The sequence below is a fragment of the Eimeria necatrix genome, genomic scaffold (genome assembly GCF_000499385.1).
Source record: "Eimeria necatrix Houghton genomic scaffold, Enh_scaff265, whole genome shotgun sequence".
Lineage (NCBI taxonomy): Eukaryota > Apicomplexa > Conoidasida > Eucoccidiorida > Eimeriidae > Eimeria > Eimeria necatrix.
The window spans coordinates 21,449-38,566 of record NW_013653209.1 but is presented as its reverse complement, the minus strand read 5'-3'; the positions used below and the strand labels follow the sequence as shown (position 1 = coordinate 38,566).

At 52.2% G+C, this 17,118-nt stretch overlaps 3 protein-coding genes across 3 annotated transcripts; 1 reads left to right on the top strand and 2 right to left on the bottom strand.

Annotated features, from left to right (window-relative positions):
• Positions 1 to 651: 651 nt before the first annotated feature.
• Positions 652 to 5,177, bottom strand: ENH_00036300 (endonuclease/exonuclease/phosphatase domain-containing protein, putative; the record flags this gene model as incomplete). Its single annotated transcript, XM_013580437.1, has 6 exons — positions 652 to 737; positions 907 to 1,503; positions 1,867 to 2,043; positions 2,391 to 3,162; positions 4,192 to 4,376; positions 4,925 to 5,177. The coding sequence occupies 6 exons, from the start codon at positions 5,175 to 5,177 to the stop codon at positions 652 to 654; spliced, it is 2,070 nt and encodes a 689-aa protein (XP_013435891.1).
• A 3,886-nt stretch (positions 5,178 to 9,063) lies between these two features.
• ENH_00036290 (hypothetical protein, conserved) lies at positions 9,064 to 10,900 on the top strand (the record flags this gene model as incomplete). Its single annotated transcript, XM_013580436.1, has 4 exons — positions 9,064 to 9,218; positions 9,717 to 10,300; positions 10,447 to 10,544; positions 10,808 to 10,900. 4 exons carry the CDS (start codon positions 9,064 to 9,066, stop codon positions 10,898 to 10,900), a joined length of 930 nt encoding a protein of 309 aa, XP_013435890.1.
• A 173-nt stretch (positions 10,901 to 11,073) lies between these two features.
• Positions 11,074 to 16,395, bottom strand: ENH_00036280 (hypothetical protein, conserved; the record flags this gene model as incomplete). The annotated part of the gene is made up of 6 exons (XM_013580435.1): positions 11,074 to 11,191; positions 11,345 to 11,399; positions 11,588 to 11,728; positions 11,931 to 13,067; positions 13,349 to 15,304; positions 15,537 to 16,395. 6 exons carry the CDS (start codon positions 16,393 to 16,395, stop codon positions 11,074 to 11,076), a joined length of 4,266 nt encoding a protein of 1,421 aa, XP_013435889.1.
• Positions 16,396 to 17,118: the final 723 nt, after the last annotated feature.

Below are 17,118 nucleotides of genomic sequence, written 5' to 3'. Positions count from 1 at the left end.
TTTCAGCAGCAGCAGCAGCAGCAGCAGCAACAGCAGTAGCAGCAGCAGCAGCTGTACCTGCTGCTGAGATGCGTGCGCACACACAGCACTTAAACTGTACGTACACCTGCGCTGAGCTGTACGCGCACCTCTTATGCTGAGGTGTATGTACATCAGAATCTAATTGGGAAAATGCATATTCAAAACCTTCTGTCATTACAGCACAAAGAATAAAAGACTCATTACAGCACAAAGAATAAAAGATTCCCTCCATAGCACGGCTCCCCTGCGTCCGGCGGTCTAGTGTACGTACACCTCGCAGTCTAGTGTACGTACACCTGGCGCGCTAGTAGTGTACATACACCTGGCAGCCGAGTGTACATACACCTGCAAGTCTAGTGCAAATACACCTGACAGTCTGGTGTACGTACACCTGGCAGCCTACTGTTCATGCGCCAGGCAGTCCAGTTCACAAAAACCTTGCAGTCTAGTGTACGTACACCTGGCAGTCTGGTGTACATACACCTCACAGTCTAGTGTACGTACACCTGGCAGTCTGGTGTACATACACTTCACAGTCTAGTGTACATACACCTGGCACTGCGGTGTACAGACACCCGCGGCTGCCGCGCCCAGCGCTCACACTGCGGTGTACATACACCCGAGCTGAGTTTACATTCTGTGGGGTTTGCGTCTGGCATTCATTACAGCCAGAGCTCTTCGGGCTGCGAGAGGCACTCCCTTTTCTTTGGCTCGTCCTGCGGCAAAACAGTAAACAAAGGCAGCAGCAGCAGCAGCAGCAGCAGCAGCAAAATGCTGCAGCAGCAGCTCGTTTCGCCCTCAAGTATTCCCGTGCGCACCCCTGACACGAAACTCCTTTTGGTGGGTAGCAAAGGGTAAAAAGTGCAAAAGGAGAAAAAGACAAACCTGGCGCAGCAGCAGCAGCAGCAGCAGCAGCAGCAGGCGCAGCACTGGGTTCCCGCTGCAGCGGCGGCTCCGCTGCATCTGCTGCTTGTGGGCTAGGAGCCTCAAACTCTGAACTTGAGCTGCTCTCTTGCTGCGCAGCAGCAGGCTGCTGCAGGGCTTGCTGCTGCTGCAGTTCTTCTTGCTGCGCTTCCCAGTCCGCAGTCTGTGCAGCTTCTGCTGCTGCTGCCTCGGCTGCTGCAGCAGCAGCAGCAGCAGCAGCAGCGGCCGCCGCGCGTCTTCTCTCCTGCTGCTGCTGCTGCAGCCTGCTCACTTCTGGAGAAACCTTCAGAGTAGAGGGGGCCCTTGTTTGCTTCCATCCGGCCAGCTGATTAGCAGCTAATTGCTTCTCAGCTTCCACACTGGCCACTGGCTGCTGGGGGCCCCGGGGGCCCCTCTTGAAAGGGTCCAGACACAGCGAGGGGCCCCGCAGCAGCTGCTGCTTCTCCGGCAGCGGCAAATCTTCTTTTCGAACTTGGGGGGCCCCAATGCACAGGCGGGCGGACAGGGGCCAGTGGTCTGAGAGTTCTTGCCCGTAACGCTGCGCAATTATGTCCATTCCTGCAGCAGCAGCAGCAGCAGCAGCAGCAGCAGCAGCAGCAGCAACAGCAGTGGCAGCAAATGCAGCTCAGCAAACACTGTAACACGCGGCACACGGAAAGCACGCAGCAGCTGCACCTCGGAAAACTGCAGCCACTGCTGCTGCTGCTGCTGCTGCTGCTGCTGTTGCTCCTGCTGCTGCTGCTGCTGCTGCTGTTGCTCCTGCTCCTGCTGCTGCTGCTGCAGCGCAGCACTTCCTAGCGGCAGCAGCAGCCGTGTCTGTCCGTGCAGAGGCTTGAATGCGTGTCCGTGGACTGAGTAATTGATTTGTTTTCTGTTTTTATTTTCAAAAAGTGCTGCTTTGCTGCTGCTGCTGGGACTCACCGAGACAGTGGATTTTCTCGAAAGTCACCACCAAACCCCCCTCCTTCAAAATGGGAATATCCATTTCTTCAAACTCCGGCCCCACAACTCCTTCGGGAGGAAACTTTTCAACTAATGACAAAACTTCGTCTGCATCCAGGTAGACACTGTCCACCCCGAAAATGTAATCCACCCTCCCTGCAGCACAAGACACACCAGCAGCAGCAGCTGCAGCTGCAGCAGCAACAGCAACAGCAACAGCAGCAAGAGCAGGAACAGCAGCAGCAGCAAGAGCAGCAGCAGCAGGAACAGCAGCAGCAGCAACAGCAGCAGCAGCAACAGCAGCAACAGCAGCAGCAGCAGCAGCAATAGCAGCAACAGCAGCAGCAGCAGCAGCAGCGCCAGCAAAGCTGCGCGTAGACATTCGGAGAAAAGAAAGAGTTAAATGGGGTGCAAAGGCAAAAGGAAGCAACTGCAGCGCAGCAGCAAAAGTGTTTGCAGCAGCAAAAGTGTTTGGAGAAAAGCTCTGCAGCAAAGCCGCGCACCGCGATAAGGCCAGGGAAAAAGGCTGTTTCCGGAAAACTCGACTTTTCCGTTTTTTCCTTTTATTTGCTGCCGGCCTTCCTGCGACATTCGCGTGAACTGCGCAGCAAAGTGGGGGTTGTGTTCAGCAGCAAACAAATCCCGCAGAAGTGCGCAGCCGCCCAAAGTGCAGAGCTTTCTGTAGTCGCGGGGGCAGCGGGCGGGGTCCATGTTGAAGTCGCCGAGCAGCAGCACGGCAGTGTCCGCAACGAAGGAGGGCGCCGCGCTGCTGCTGCTGCTGCTGCTGCTGCTGCTGCTGCTGCCGGCGGTGCCGGCTAGCTGCCTGGCTAGCCAGTGCAGGTACTGCTTCCAGGCCAGCTGCTTGGCGAAGCTGGCTAGCTGGCGGAGGTTCTCGCTGCGGGGCCGGCGGCCCAGCACGCTGAAGTGCGTGCCGAGAAGCACAAGGCGCTTTCCGGGAAAAGTTGAACTCACATCCAAGTCCAAAGATGTCACATTTTGATTTGAAAAAGGAACTCGAGCTGCTGCGCCAAAGAGCTGCCGCTCCATTCCCAAAAAGCGGCACTTGGCGACTCGCCAGGCGAACCAGAGCCCGCCCGTCTTTCGGGTGTACAGACACACGGGGTCCACCACCTCGCTCACCACCCCCAAACCCCTCGACTGCGTCTCCGGCAAAATGCTGTGAGTTGGCAGCACCATGGCGTTCAATCCTCGCAGGTTCGCGCCCCAAACTTCTTGCAAACACACCACGTCGTACTGCGCCGCCAGACGCCCTATCTGCAGGCAAAACGCACGCAAAACGCATGCAAAACGCACGCAAAACGCATGCAAAACGCATGCAAACGCATGCAAACGCATGCAAAACGCATGCAAAACGCATGCAAAACGCATGCAAACACACACGCATGCACGGACACGCGCATGCACTAGCAGACGCATGCACAAGCAAACGCATGTAACGGCAGACGCATGCAGCAGCAGCAGCAGGCTCACAGCTGCAGCAGAGTGATTATAAACAAAAAAAATGCAATAAAATGCAAGTTTGAATCTGTTTCAATTAGAGGATATGAAAATGTATTAAATGTGAAAACTTGAATGGTCATTTGTGGGGAATAAAGTGCAAAATGAATGAAGTGGCCACACTAATGGCAAACTGGTGGCGAAAATTTGACATAAGTGAAGACAGACAAAAAGAAAGCAAAAGACTGCGCTGATAATGCATGCAGCAGCAGCTGATTTAAAATGCTTAAGATAAATAGGGCCCCTGCACTGCATGCAGCAGCAAATGATTTTAAATGCTCAAGATAGGCAGAGCCAGCTGCGCTGCATGCAGCAGCACTAACTTAAAATGCATTAAGCATGCAGGGTTTACTGCATGCAGCAGCAATTGACTTAAAATGCTTTGAATGTGGAGGCCTTTTATTGCATGCAGCAGCAACTGAGTTAAGGCCCCTCCACTGCATGCAGCAGCAATTAACTTATAATGCTTTAAATGTAGAGGCTCCTCCACTGCATGCAGCAGCAATTAACTTATAATGCTTTAACTGTGGAAGCTCCTCTACTGCATGCAGCAGCAAATGACTTAAATTGCTTTAAATGTAGAGGACCCTTAACTGCATGCAGCAGCAACTAACTTAAAATGCTTTAAATGGAGAAGCTCCTCGGCAGCAAATGACTTAAAATGCTTTAAATGGAGAAGCTCTTCAGCAGCAAATGACTTAAAATGATTTAAATGGAGAAGCTCCTCAGCAGCAAATGACTTAAAATGCTTTAAATGGAGAGGCCCTTGCAGCTCATTTGGCAGACCTGTTCTGCCCTCTCGAAGGGCCTCTTGCAGCTCCAAAAGGGGGCCCACAAGTAAGGATTCCAAGAGACAATTGGAGGGACAAGATAAGCATTTAAACACAAGACAGAAATGTGGGGGCCGTAGACAGAGTCGGGGCCCCCGGGGGCCTCGAGGCCGGCGGCGCGGGCAGCAGCAGCATTTGCAACTGCAGCAGCAGCAGCAACAGCAGCAGCAGCAGACAAAGAAATTAAACGAAAATTAATTCAAAATTAAACGCAAATTGCCAAGAAAGACCCCTTAATCCCCTTCTCTGAAAAGGAAATGCGCTAAAGAATCCCGGCCTTTTTGCTGCTGGCAGCAGCAGCAAGAAGCAACAGAAACGGAAAAGGAACTCAGAAGCTGCTGCCACTTTCGAAGCAAGTCTTTAAAATTGTTAAGTTCGCTTTCTATGGATTAAAAGGTTCTCATGCAAACTTAGTTCTAAATTTAATTATTTTCGTGAAAGAAAGCAACAGGAACTCAGTGGGAACCCGAAGTCAACGGCAGGTAGGGGCAGTGATCAGACAGTTCGCAGCAGCAGCAGCAGCAGCAACAGCAGCAGCAGCAGCAGCCGCAGCAGCAGCAGCAGCAAGACTGGAAGAAGCGACAGTGGCAGCACTAAGGGAAACAGCAATACGTGAAAGCGAAAGTAAAGAGGCCATGTGAGACACGCAAGTGTTAAGAATGAGAAAGGCACTTGGCGATGTGACTCACAGAAAGAACCGGACGAACTGCTGCTGCTGCTGCTGCTGCTGCTGCTACTGCTGCTGCTGCTATTGCTGCTGCTGCTACTGCTGCTGCTGCTGCGGATGCTACTTTTGCTGTATCGGCTGGAGTTGGCATTTCTGTTGCCGGGCGTCCGAGCACTTGGTTTTGAACTGGACAAAAAGGAAGACGGGGAGGAGCTGCTGGGCCTACTGGAGGAAAACGGCGAAGTTCGATTAGGGCTGCCTCCGCGTGAATCCATTATATCTTATTTTTGCATGCGTTTGGACTTAGCTGCTGAAGAAAGAAAGACAAGACCCGCGCCGCCGACTCAGCCGCTAGTTCACCCAGAGCCATGGTAGGACCCAAACATACTATTCCTTTCCGTTCAATACCGAAGATTCAAAGTAAGAAAAGCACAAAAACGGCAGTCAGTGGTGCTTTCGTTGCAGCTTTCGCTACGAACTGGGAAGAGGAAGCAGCTGCTGCCCGTTCTGCGAGCCTCGCTGCACTCCGTCTGCTCCCTACGACTCAAAATAAATTAAAACTAAAAAATCAATGACGAAGTCTACATTTGGTCAACTGAATGTTTCAGAAGAAGTCGGATTCGGACCAATGGCTTGGCTTGGGGCTTCGATGAGTGGAGTCAACCACTGGTCTGCACTGGCCTGCGCCATTATATCCCGATCTTTCCGCCCCTCAGAAAGAAAAAGCATTATTTATTGTTTTATCTTCAATGAATCTGCCACATTTGCCAAACTGCCACCGCATGCAGTAGGTCTCGGCCTGCGCACTTGTGCCACGTGTGTGGAGAGGAGGAAGTGACCACGGCAAATTCAAATCAGCAGAAAAGCACCAAGAAACTCCAGAGGAGTTCTTAGCAACAGAAAGTGCTAAATCTGTATGCACTTTGAGCCTTTTTTGAGAATTGGTTTAATTCTTCCGCCTCACCGACGGCGAGAAAGATGTCGCAGTGTACAAAATTAGGACAGATATTGGAAATGTCACGAGGTAATGTGCCTATGCAATTCAGTTCCTTTGTGCTACTTTATTACAAGTCCTGGGTTCCCCCTTAGTGACAAAAAGCTGCCTGCTGCACAGGCTGTACAAACTTCGAAACAAATCAATGGGGGAAGAATGGCAGAGCTGCGCAGCCTATTCAACTGGAAGGATATGCAGCCTTCCTGCGCTGTTGTTAAGTCATTGTCCACAGCAGTATGCTCAAATTCGACTTTTGCTGTCGCCGTTGATGTTGTTGCAAGGATTACTTCAGTTGGTGCCGTTGCTTCTGCCATTGCTGCCGCTTTGCGTCGTATCTCGTGTGAACAGAAAATGCAGAAGGTGCAACATTGCACATGCGTTGCGAAGCTGGAGGCTGATCGGCCTGCATGGCCTTCTCTATCTGCTAGATGCAGTAAAGAGGGCACTAACATGTGTCTGCACAGGCACATAGTTACCTCCTTCTGGTACACTTCGTCAGTTTAGCCAGTCCTGCCTTCATACTTCGATATCCTTTGGGAGAACCTTGAATGCCCACAGCGGGAACTACAAGACCCATGCAGATTGCCGAATCTACAGTAGCTGTCTATATTCTAGTCCGCAAGGGCACAGCCTCTATGTCCGGGCATAGATGTTTATTTCTGCTTGTAAGCTGCTGGCTCGAGACTCATAGTTATTTGGACTCTCAAGACATTGCATGGAGTCTCGCATGAGCTTCCCCCGTCTGTTCAGTTTCCTTTTGAGTTTCATGAAGGGTTCAAGGCGGTGATCTTCTTCGCATTCTTATGCAGAAGGCACCAATGAACTATGCACGTCTCAGCTGTGGTTTGATAGCTTGCACTCAATTTAAATTCCCCTTAGGTAGCAGTGGAACTCACACTAATCACGTGGTCTAAGGGAACCTGACTCTGCGTGTGTGCAGTGCGCCCCCACAAGCATATGAAGGCTTCTACTATACCGCACCAGCCGCAAGAAATGGAACTGAGAGATCTTGTAGAACTACATCCGAGAAAACCAGTTGTGCAGGTGATTGCTTCCATGATCACTCATGATTACTCGTGTTAGGTTTCTTGTGTGTCTGACGTTTTGCTCATCAACAGAGTCCTATACTTCATCGTGTACAGGTGGAAACCTAACAGCCTGGAAACTTAACAGTCTAAGTCCAAGTGGTGATACAAAACAGCCATTAAGGCAGCGGAACTCACTCTCATGCTTCTACACTTCACGTAGCTTGAGCCTGTGGCTGTCTGCCATTGCTGTGGTGTCGGGGACACTTCCGCCAAAGCGGCTCCTTTTTAGCTCTGTTGTTTCTTGCTGCCGCAACAGTGAGGACAACTAAATAAGAAGAGCCCCACTGCTTTGCAGCTCCTAAGAATACACTGCCTTCAGGCAGGAAGGCAACTCTGCCTCAAGACGGTTTTAATAGCTTTCTGATAAAAGCTTCACGCGATTCGCCCACTAAAATATACTGTGGATTTGAGTTTCATGAAGTTGAGAAACTCGTAAAATCGAGGTGAAGAAGACTGTACATGGGGAGCACTCCGCAACTACGCAGTAAAGCAGGCAGTGAAGGCTTCGCCGTACTTGCAGTCTGTATTGACTATGAATCAACAACCAAATTAAAAAAGTCCACAAACTCATAAAGCCATTCCTGAATGACTCCTGCTATTATATATATGTCCTGTGCCCTTCCCCCTTGTTGGCTACGCTTCTGAAAACAGCAATAAAGCACGGCCCATCCAACAGTCTGCATATCCTGTGTAGTAACTTGCACTCGGCTATTCAATTTGCATTTACAGAAGGCATGGAGCCCTTAACTGTTTTTGTCCTTGCACACTCCACCTTCTGGCAACAGGCAAACTCATCTGTCTTTAAAAAATAAGCCATTGGCCCGGAATTCACCTTGCCGCCATTGCCCTTAGAGTGCCGTTTCATGTATAGATCCCGCATGTCAGCGTAGAGAAGCATTTTGCGAACTTAGCTCCAGATTTTGGCACTAAAAGTCTCCAACTCTTGCCACATCAAAGGCAATAAAGCCTCTGGTGACAGCCACAACATCTCCCAAGTAGAAGAAATGCTGCGTTTCCGTGCTAGAGTGGCGTGAAGTGCTAGCGCAGTTCATCGTAGGACGAAAAGGAAGCAACGAACACACGCACTTAGATATTCTCTACGCATAAAATCCAAAAACATTGAAGAAGCAGCCAAGCATAGTTGTATAGATAATAATCTCTGTGAGGCTTATACTTCCAACGCTGTTTTTGTGGAAGTAACCAGCAGCACTTGCATTGCTCAGGGAGCAGCCAAGTATCATGCTCGTCGGTAGAGATCCCGTTTCTGCGCCTGATATGGAAAATATCCTCATACGGATTAAGTAATGTGCCTAAAATATTAAGCGTTGGGTTTCGAAATCTAAACTTTTGGCCACTGACGCGTTTATTATCTATATCCTGTCGACAGCGCACTGAGGCTCTCGGATGCACGAAATTATGCTCTTACGCCCGAGTTATTTTCGAATGTAAAATTACCTCTGATTATCTAAAGCGAGCAGTGACTTAGAAGAGGGCCTCTAGGCTTCAGAGAAAGCCGCAAATATGCTACTGTGGGGCCCCACAGAGCCTTGTGTTGCATGTGCTGGGCCCAAAGCCTCGTACTCCGCTTCACCTGTAAATCTTTAGAAGAAAACTCCTCGATATGCTTTGACTTTTGATTTTTAGGCGTTTTACCTCTGATATTTGAGTTTGAAGAGGTCTGACTCACGGGGAGGTGGAGGGAAGCAGCAGCCGCTGCGTGCGCACGCGCCTTCTTTCCACTTGGCGCAAATTAACTATTTATAATTCAATTGCAGCAACCAGAGAGCCAAAACAGATGCAGCAGCACGGCCCGCGGGGCAGTCTGACTAGCTAGAGTAAGAGTGTGCAACCCCAGCCAGCCCCCGACTTGTTGCTTTTGCTTCATGGCCTGTCTTCTCTTGGCCTGAGGATCTCCTGCTGCCATTTGGCCTGCTGCAGCGCCTGGGAGTGGAGGTCGGGAGCCCACAGGGGCTTTCTTTTTCCCGCTTATTCTGCCTGCAGCAGCAGCAGCAGCAGCAGCAGCAAGGAGGGCAGCAGCAGGAGAAGCAGCAGTAGCAAGAGCAGCAAAGTTCAGCTCCAATGGAGTCGCACTTGCTGCAGCAGCTCCACGATGGCCTCAGCCAGGCGAACAACCGGCGGGGCCGCAAAGGCGGCCTTGGGGGAGTCGCTTCTGAGAAGGCTTCCCAGAACAACCACATTATGTTCAATGAAGACGGGAAACCGCAGAGTTCCAGGTTTGTTTCTTCTCTTTTTGATTGTTTATTTTAACTGTTACCATTCTCTGTGTGCACAGTATCTTTCTGCTTTTATATCTGTTCTTGTTTCTTTTCTGTTTCTGTCACTCTGCTTCTTCTGGGTTTCTGAATTTCCGTTGAGTTTCTGTTTCTGTGGGCTGGGCCGCCAGAGCGCTGCCTGAATCTGCATTTGTGTTCTGATCCATTTTTGAATTTATTTCTTTTTCGTTTTTATTATTTCTCTGGCTGCGCTTTTGCTGCTATGTTTGCTCGCCTGCAGCGGCCTGTACGCCAACTTCGTCAAGGGAGCAACTCTCAACGCAACCAGAGGCAAGTCCGCCTGCTGCTGCTGCACCTCGTGCTGCTGCTGAGTTTAAAGTTTGTGCTGTTGCCCTTGAGGTGCTGCGAAACCAAAGCCAAGCCCGCCTGCTGCTGCTGCACCTCGTGCTGCTGCTGAGTTTGAAGTTTGTGCTGTTGCCCTTAAGGTGCTGCCTTCAGTCTCGCGTGCCTCTTGCTTACAGACACCGCCTGCAGCATCATAAGGGCAGCGAACGACACCCAAGAGGCCGAGTCAGATGGGGAATCAGAAGCAGAGGCGGCAGCACCAGCAGCAGCAGCAGCTGCTGCTGCTGCTGCAGCCAAGTCCAGATCGGGCAAGAAATCCAAGAGGAAACGCGAGTCCGTGGACGACGCAGGGTGTACTGACACCGCGCCTTCAGAAAGCGAAGCACCAGCTCGCAAACAAAAGAAGAAAACAGAGCCCACTACGCTGTGCAGCAGCAGCGCCAGTTCCCCCCCGCTTCCCTCTGCTGCCACAACCCCTGCAGCACTAGTGGCGGGCTGTTCTCTCGTGCGAGTTCAAATGCAGGGGGGCAAGGCGTCGCTGCGGAGCCACTTGCAGCAGGCCTTCCCCCGCTGCCGCGTCTTCTTGCTGGTTGGCGGCTGCGGGGCTGTCGATGTGCTGCTGCAGCGCCAGACTAAGACAGACGGGGTGGAGGCAGCAGCCTCGGCCGGCGTGAGGGCTGTGAAGCGCAAGCGGCTCTGGGCTCTGCACTTGCACGGCACTTGTGACTTGCGCAGCGGTCAGTAGACACTTAGGCGCTCACTTCTGTCTGCTGCAAGTTTCCTTTTTATTTGCACATGTTTCCTTTCCCGGGGGCCGCACAGAGCTTGTGCAGCAGTTCTTAATGCGGGCTTTCGTGGTTTCCCGCCGCTGCTGCTGCTGCAGAAAATGCTGGCGGCCCTTCACTCTCTGGGATATTTCGTCTACCCCAAGCCGAAGACAGCGAATGCGCGGAGCTGCAAGTCATAAATGCGGTTTTCGGGGTACGAAACACGCCAGCCATTTGTGTAGCTAACTGGCCTTACCCTATCTGGCAAGTTTGCCGTGCGCTGAGTAGCTTGCTTAATTCATCTGGCTTGATTTGGGGCTGAGTGGAAAGCGAAAGGGGCCTGACTTGTGCTTCTTGAATCGCGGAATTTGCAGCAATTTGCCTTGTTTAAGTGCTGCTTCTATCCGAGGCTGAAAGAAATTCATGTTTTCCATGTTTTTCCTCTCTTCCGTCGGCTGCTTGCTGTTGCGTGTACAGAGCGAGGACCTGCTGGCTGGAAGAAGCGGCGTATGCGAAGTCTGGGGCTTTGCGCTAGACAAACGAGGCGCATGCATCTGCCCCTCCGCGTGAGGAAATGCTTTCAAGACAGTCCTTCTTTCCTCGTCCCCCGTATATTCAAAGGTTGATAAGACTGAGAGGGAAGGATTGGGCACAGTCACATTAGGGGCGGTCGTCAGCGAGAGAGATAACACTGACACAGGCAATAAGGGAAGCGTGCATAGCCCTCTTAAAAGCTGCCGTTCTTACCCCTTTAGGAGTTGCGTTGCTGCTGCTTTGGAAGCAAATTCAGCTCGGCAACAGCAGCTGCCTTCAGTCGCCGACAAAGATATGGCTAAGTGGAGCTCGCCTGCATCAGCCGCACTGCAAAGGCAGGGAGCTCTAACGATGCAAACAGTCTTTAGCTTCTGTGTGTTCCCTGCGCTCTGTGGGGCCGCTCTTCATTCTTCCCAAAGCTGTTTACTTGCGTGTAACTAAATCTAAGTTATTGGCTTTTCTCCTTAAACGTTTTCTTACCCGTCTCGAAGTAGCCGCTCAGCTCTCCTCACTTCGTAATAAAACGTTTCCGAACCTGTAGACATGCATATCGGCTGCCGCAGTATTTTCTCCCCTCGTTACGAGAAGCTACATGATACCCTTGCAGCTAATGGCTTTCATACCCCGTGAAAACGCTTCAGGGACTCAGCTGCGAAAGAGCACGCTGCATGAGGTATTGGAGTGTCCTGCACAGTCTAGTGCCTGCTGCGAATCAGTCAAGACTCAGGGTTATTTTGCAGCCGGGGCCGTGTAGCTGAGCCCGTCGCAACTCGCCTTTGAATCTTCTGTACCAGTGGCATCTCCCTGCCTCCATGGGATCCTCTATTTCAATGCCGAAAGAGGCACTCTGCCGCCTTGCTGGGGCTGAGAACGCAACAGGCACTTTCACTGAACTGGCTCTTGTTTCCTAGTGCTGGTGCGGGTGCCCTTGCCAGAAATTGCCAGCAGCGTCTAGCGCAGCAGCAAGGGCTACATCAACTCACCTCCGCTGCAGCAGAAACAGCAACTGTTGCTGCTGGTGACAAGCCTACAAGTGGCACGGGACGTGCATGAGTGTGTTGCTCACCTTCACGCTGCCTGCTCAGGGCTTGAAGCACTTCTTCTGTGGGGCTTGAAAGGGCCTGGCCCTCTACAAATAAACAGGTTGAGTGCTTATGTCCTACGGAGCCCCATGTGTCTTTATGTGCTGCAGCGTGGTTCTGCGCTGCTGCTTTCCCCATCATAATAGCCTCTTGACACTCCAGTGTGTGCCTGGCCGTCTGTTTCTGTAGTTTTGAATTCTTGCTTCCTTCGTCGCTGCTACCGGCTTGAGACAGTTCCTCTCTGCATTTAGAGACAGCGGGGCAGCCTGTTTGAGTCTCATGCGTGTGTAAGCTGTCAACTTTCGAGCTATGTCTGTAGACAGGCTCTTTAAACCGCTGACTTGATCCTTGCAGTGACACTAGGAGAGAAAAGGAGTTGAAGTTGTAGCCGTAAAATGCAAAGAAAGCATGAAATAAGGAGGCAACAGCAGTCCAATCTTCCTTTCGCAGAGGGGTGTTCCGCTGATTCTTTGTTTGCTCGTGGGAGAGAAGAAACTTCGGTTGGGAGAGTCCTTCAGGGTAGTCAAAGTCAGCCAAATTTGCCAGTGGTCTCTCCCCGTCAGCTAGGTGAGCTACGGCAGGCACGGATTGCCCTTTTCGGCCTCTACATGGGCCTATGTGAGAGATGTCATCCTTTCCTGGGTGCAGGCAATCGCTGCCATCATTTTTGTTGGTGGAGAGGGCCTTAGCGTTTTCAGGCATTACTAGGATATGGCCTGGGATGTAGTGCTGCAGGCGTTCCAGCAGCTGCAACTCGCTGGCTTTCCTGTAAATTGGCCGCAGCAAATCTAATACCCTGGAGCCCATGGGGTTTGGAGCCTCTGGGCTCAAGAACCATACGTTATGGGTGCCCTCAACAAGCTCCAGAGGCATCACGCTAGGCTGCGAGGCCCCCAGAGTGCAGCAAATGCCTTCGCTGTTGGACTGGGGGCAAATGGGAGAAGCCTGGAGGCTCTCTGAACTTTGACGGGACAGCACTTGTGAGATCTGGTCCTGTGTTGCCGCAGCTGGCAAAGTAGTAGGGGTCTGCAAGCGGGGCAGAAGTGGGGGAGTGGTGGAAAGACAAAAGAATACCACCAAGAGGGACCAGGCATAACTGGAGAGGCAGCCGTCTCGGGTTCCTGAGAGACACAGCGGCACCAACGAAGACAGCAGTGAAATAAGGCCAGGCACTTAATGGTTTTCGTAGAGCATGGACCTGTTCCTAGGGCCTGGGAAATGGATAAGGCGATTCAAACAAGCCTTCAAGGTTCCCGCAAAAATTGTGGCGCTTCTTCGATTTGCAAAGAATAGTTCATGACAACAACTGCATGTTGTGGGATATCTGAGCAGCATAGTGGCTAACTACTTAGCTAGCTGGTCCTCAACTTTTACAAAAAGTCATTTGTTTATGAAGCCCGACCTGTCAAACCCCTGCAATCTGCCCAATGTCTCACAAGCCTGGCCAAGGGCGGCAGGAGGGGACTGCACTGTCCGTACGCCTTCAAAAGCTGAGTATTTAGGGGCCCCAAGGGGCATCCAACAGTTATTTCAAATTTGATGCTGGTGCATGGGCTCCAGGCTTCTTCTGGAGGCCCCTGAGTGGCATAAGTGGGCCGTTCTAAGGGGCCCAGTCTGTTGTGTCGTTCTGTGGGTGAACCTGGATCTGGCAGCTCGGCTGGCAGGCCATCAACTTCGTTAATTTCTGCTTGTTCAGAACATAAAACTGTGGACGTGCTGCTGGCACTTATTTCCTCTGCACCCCAAGATTCCTCTTTTGGTGCAATTTCCTTCAAGCTGCAGCCCCTCTTCCCTGTACCATTCCTCTTTCTGGCGAGACCTGTGGGCGCGCATGCTGGGTCCTGGACCTTCAGGATGCCTGTAAGAGGATTCTCTCCAGCTTCTGTCACAGGGTGGCTGGAGCTCCTCGAGCGGCGTTTTCGAGGTGTTCTGGGGTGTCTGTACACTCCGCGCAATACAGGAGGAGCTCTGTGAGGGACAACAACTTCGACACTTGTGAAGAGATTCTGCAGCTGGGCTTCGCCGCAGATTAGACCCTCCAGGCGCGTCAGCACTAGAGCGCATTCCGCCCGAGAATGTGATTGACGAGCATGAAAGAGAGGCTTCAAGATCCCCTTCTGTCCCTCAAGCTCATCTTCGGCTTTATCACCACAGAATCTCTTGGGGAAAGCAGGAGAGCTGTAACAGCTCGAGAAGTTAAGGCTACCTCTCTCTCCTGGACTCTGCAACTCAGCTGCAGCAGCAGCTGCAGCAGAAGCTGCAGCTGCGCTCCCTCGTGGCGAGGCTGCATCACTGTGGGCGTCATGTTTCTCGCTGCTGCAGCAGGTAAACGGCAGCAGCAGCACAAGGTCCAGGTCTGACGCCCAGTCTCCAAAGGCAGTAACTGAGGACCCATATGGGAGGAGGAGTGGTGAGAGTTGGTGTTTGTTTTTATAGCTCGTTTCTCTTCTAGTTCCTGCCCTTTGACTGTTTTCTCCCTCAAGTCCATGAATCCAGGCAGGGGTCCTTAGCCACTTCGCCAGCAGCCGCAGCAGGTGGCCTTTCCGTTTGTTTGTCTTCATAGAAGGCCGCAGCTCGTCGTCCAAGGCTCTCAGCTCTTCAGCAATACTTCGTTCTTCAGACCCTCTACATAAGTGCTTCTGAGCCTGGGGCGGGGAATGCATTGTACTCGTGTTATCGGGACTCTTGGGAGTTAGTTCTCCGGGCTTTTCTTTCTTCAGTCCCCACGCGTATGCAGGCCACCATGGCTTTGCAGATGAGTTCCAGCTATCCCCCCCAGCCTCCCTCTCACTGCAAGAATTTGAGCTAAGCCACGGAGTGCTTGGCCTGAGTTTTGGGTGCAAAAAGCAGCAAAACGCCCTAACAGAAGCATCGCAGCCATCAGGGGGCAGCAGAAGGACGCCCTGTTCGTTTGCCTCCCCGTCTGTGTGTTGGGGGCTTAGAATTTCCCCCTGTGTCGCGTGAGTTCGAGCCACTGCCTCTTTCCGGACTTGAGCCTGAGGGCAAGTTTCGTTGCTTGTCTTTTGATTAGATATACTGACACGCTTTCCTGAAAGATTCCTCTCCTCAGCCCCCCTAAGGCTGCAGTCACTGATGTCCATTAGGCAGAGGGATGGCACCCCCGCGGCGCCCATCAGCTCCCTGCATATTGCGGAAAGCTGCAGCCTGAGACCTCCAGGGGAGGCTTCTGTAGGAGATGCGGTGGCGGGGGCGAAACAGCCGAGGAGATAGCCGTAAAACACTTCCCGTAAGACCGCCTCCTGTGGAGCCTGGAACGCATGCAGGTGCTGAAGCTGTGGGCGCTGCAGCAGCCGCTCCAGGAAGAGAAGACACGAGACAGGAGAAGACGAGGTAGCGGCTGCAGGCAGTTAAAGCGCACCCAGAATCACAGGCAGCCATATAGGCAGCCTCGAAAACAAATAAACAACAAAAGCAGCAAAGAGCAGACCTGCAATGAATGAAATGCAAGGAGCAACGTAGAGACACGAAAAGCGGGGAGACGAAGGAACATGGCTCAAAGCCCACGAACGGAACTCTCGGCTAGAAAGTTATCTTTGCATTCTGTTGGTGATGCATTGAGGTGTGCGTACATGGCAAAGTTTCAAGAGCTTCGCGCTCCGCAGTGACTCGCTGCAAATATATCTTTGCCTCTACGGTGTCTGCAGGAAACGCGTCACTGTAGCTGCTGCCACGATGGACAGGATTGTGGGGGAGCTGGTGTCTCAGCTCACACTTGGAAGCCCCTGGTGAACCCCCTGCCTGGACTCTCCCCTCTGCACCGTTTCTTTTGCAAAGGCTGGAAGCAGCTTGCTGCTGCAGGCAAAGCCTCAACACAGCGAGCACGAGCTCGCCTGCAGGCGCCAGCCGCTGCTGCTCTCCCTCATGAGCTGTGGCTGGGGTTCTCTCGAAGAGCTGGCGCTGCAGGCTGTGTGGGCCCATTAGCTTCAGCAGTTTCAGCAGTACGTGCGGAAGCCGTTGAGACGCAGAAGTAAGAATGAAGCTCCAGGGAAGATCTGCGTGGGCGAGACGTGCAAAAGCCTGCAGTGCCCCACCAGTCTTTTCTCCTCCCCAAACTGGACCCTGCTGGCCAGTGTCACTCGCAGGAGATGCAACCAAGGCTGCTTCAGCGTCCACCAAGGGCAGCCAGGGCAATTTAGCTCGCAAGTGTGTGGTGGCAGTGGCGATCTCACGGAAGGACACAGGCGGCATATCCGGCAACCCCACACTCATGCGGATGGCCCAAAGGCGGTGCTCGATCTCGTAATCAGTGAATTCCCCCTCAGACGAGACTGCAAAGTCCGTGGCCCTGGCCGCAGAGTTGCAGAACAAACTGTCGAGACACTCCCGCTGCAGCACTGCGACGCTGAGCAGCAGCAGCTTCGAGGTCGCCGAGGGCGCTGCACACAAGGACGCCCAGTCGGGTAGGGGGCACCCTGGCTGGTTTGACATTTAGATAGCCCCATAAACCCTCATTTCAGCTAGAAGCGTGCCCAGGTGGGCCCAGGGCATCTCCCCTTGCTCTCGTTCTGGCTAGCCTTCACGGGGAAGGTCACCTCTGTCTTTGACTTGAAACGTGGGAGTTTGACCATATGCCAAGAACAAACGACAAATAAGGACAAGAGAGAAGCCAAAAAAAACTCCTGCAAGGGCATGTGGTAGGTCATTGCAAGAGCCTCTGCACACCTCAGCCAGGCCGGCACAGGACAACAAACTCTGCGCCCTTCTTGCTCAGGTTGTTGGGAAGGTCATTATGTCAAAGGTAGAGAAATATAATTTTTGAGGTATAAAAGTTACGAATTTCATTGGGCTTTGTTTAGCCGAGGGAGACAAGCAAGAATCCTAATCAAGATTCCTGGGCCACGTGCAAGGCAAATGTGCTCGAGTGTGCCTTACAAGAGATGTAGGGTCAAAAGAGGGAGCCTTTACACTTTATTTGATTTGCAAGCTGTTGAACTTGTCTCACATAATATTTCACACGAATGGCATCGACAAGACACAAAGGTAACATCGCGCACGCCGCGGTGCCCGCTGTGTCCTCAAGCGCGCGAGTCGTTGAAATCCATGGAAGCTTAAACAAAATTCGCACTTTTTCTCAGTGCAAAGATAAGATACGTAGATTAATGCATTAGCAATCCCTCAAATTTCTCGTTGTCACTGCTGCCGGAACACTCG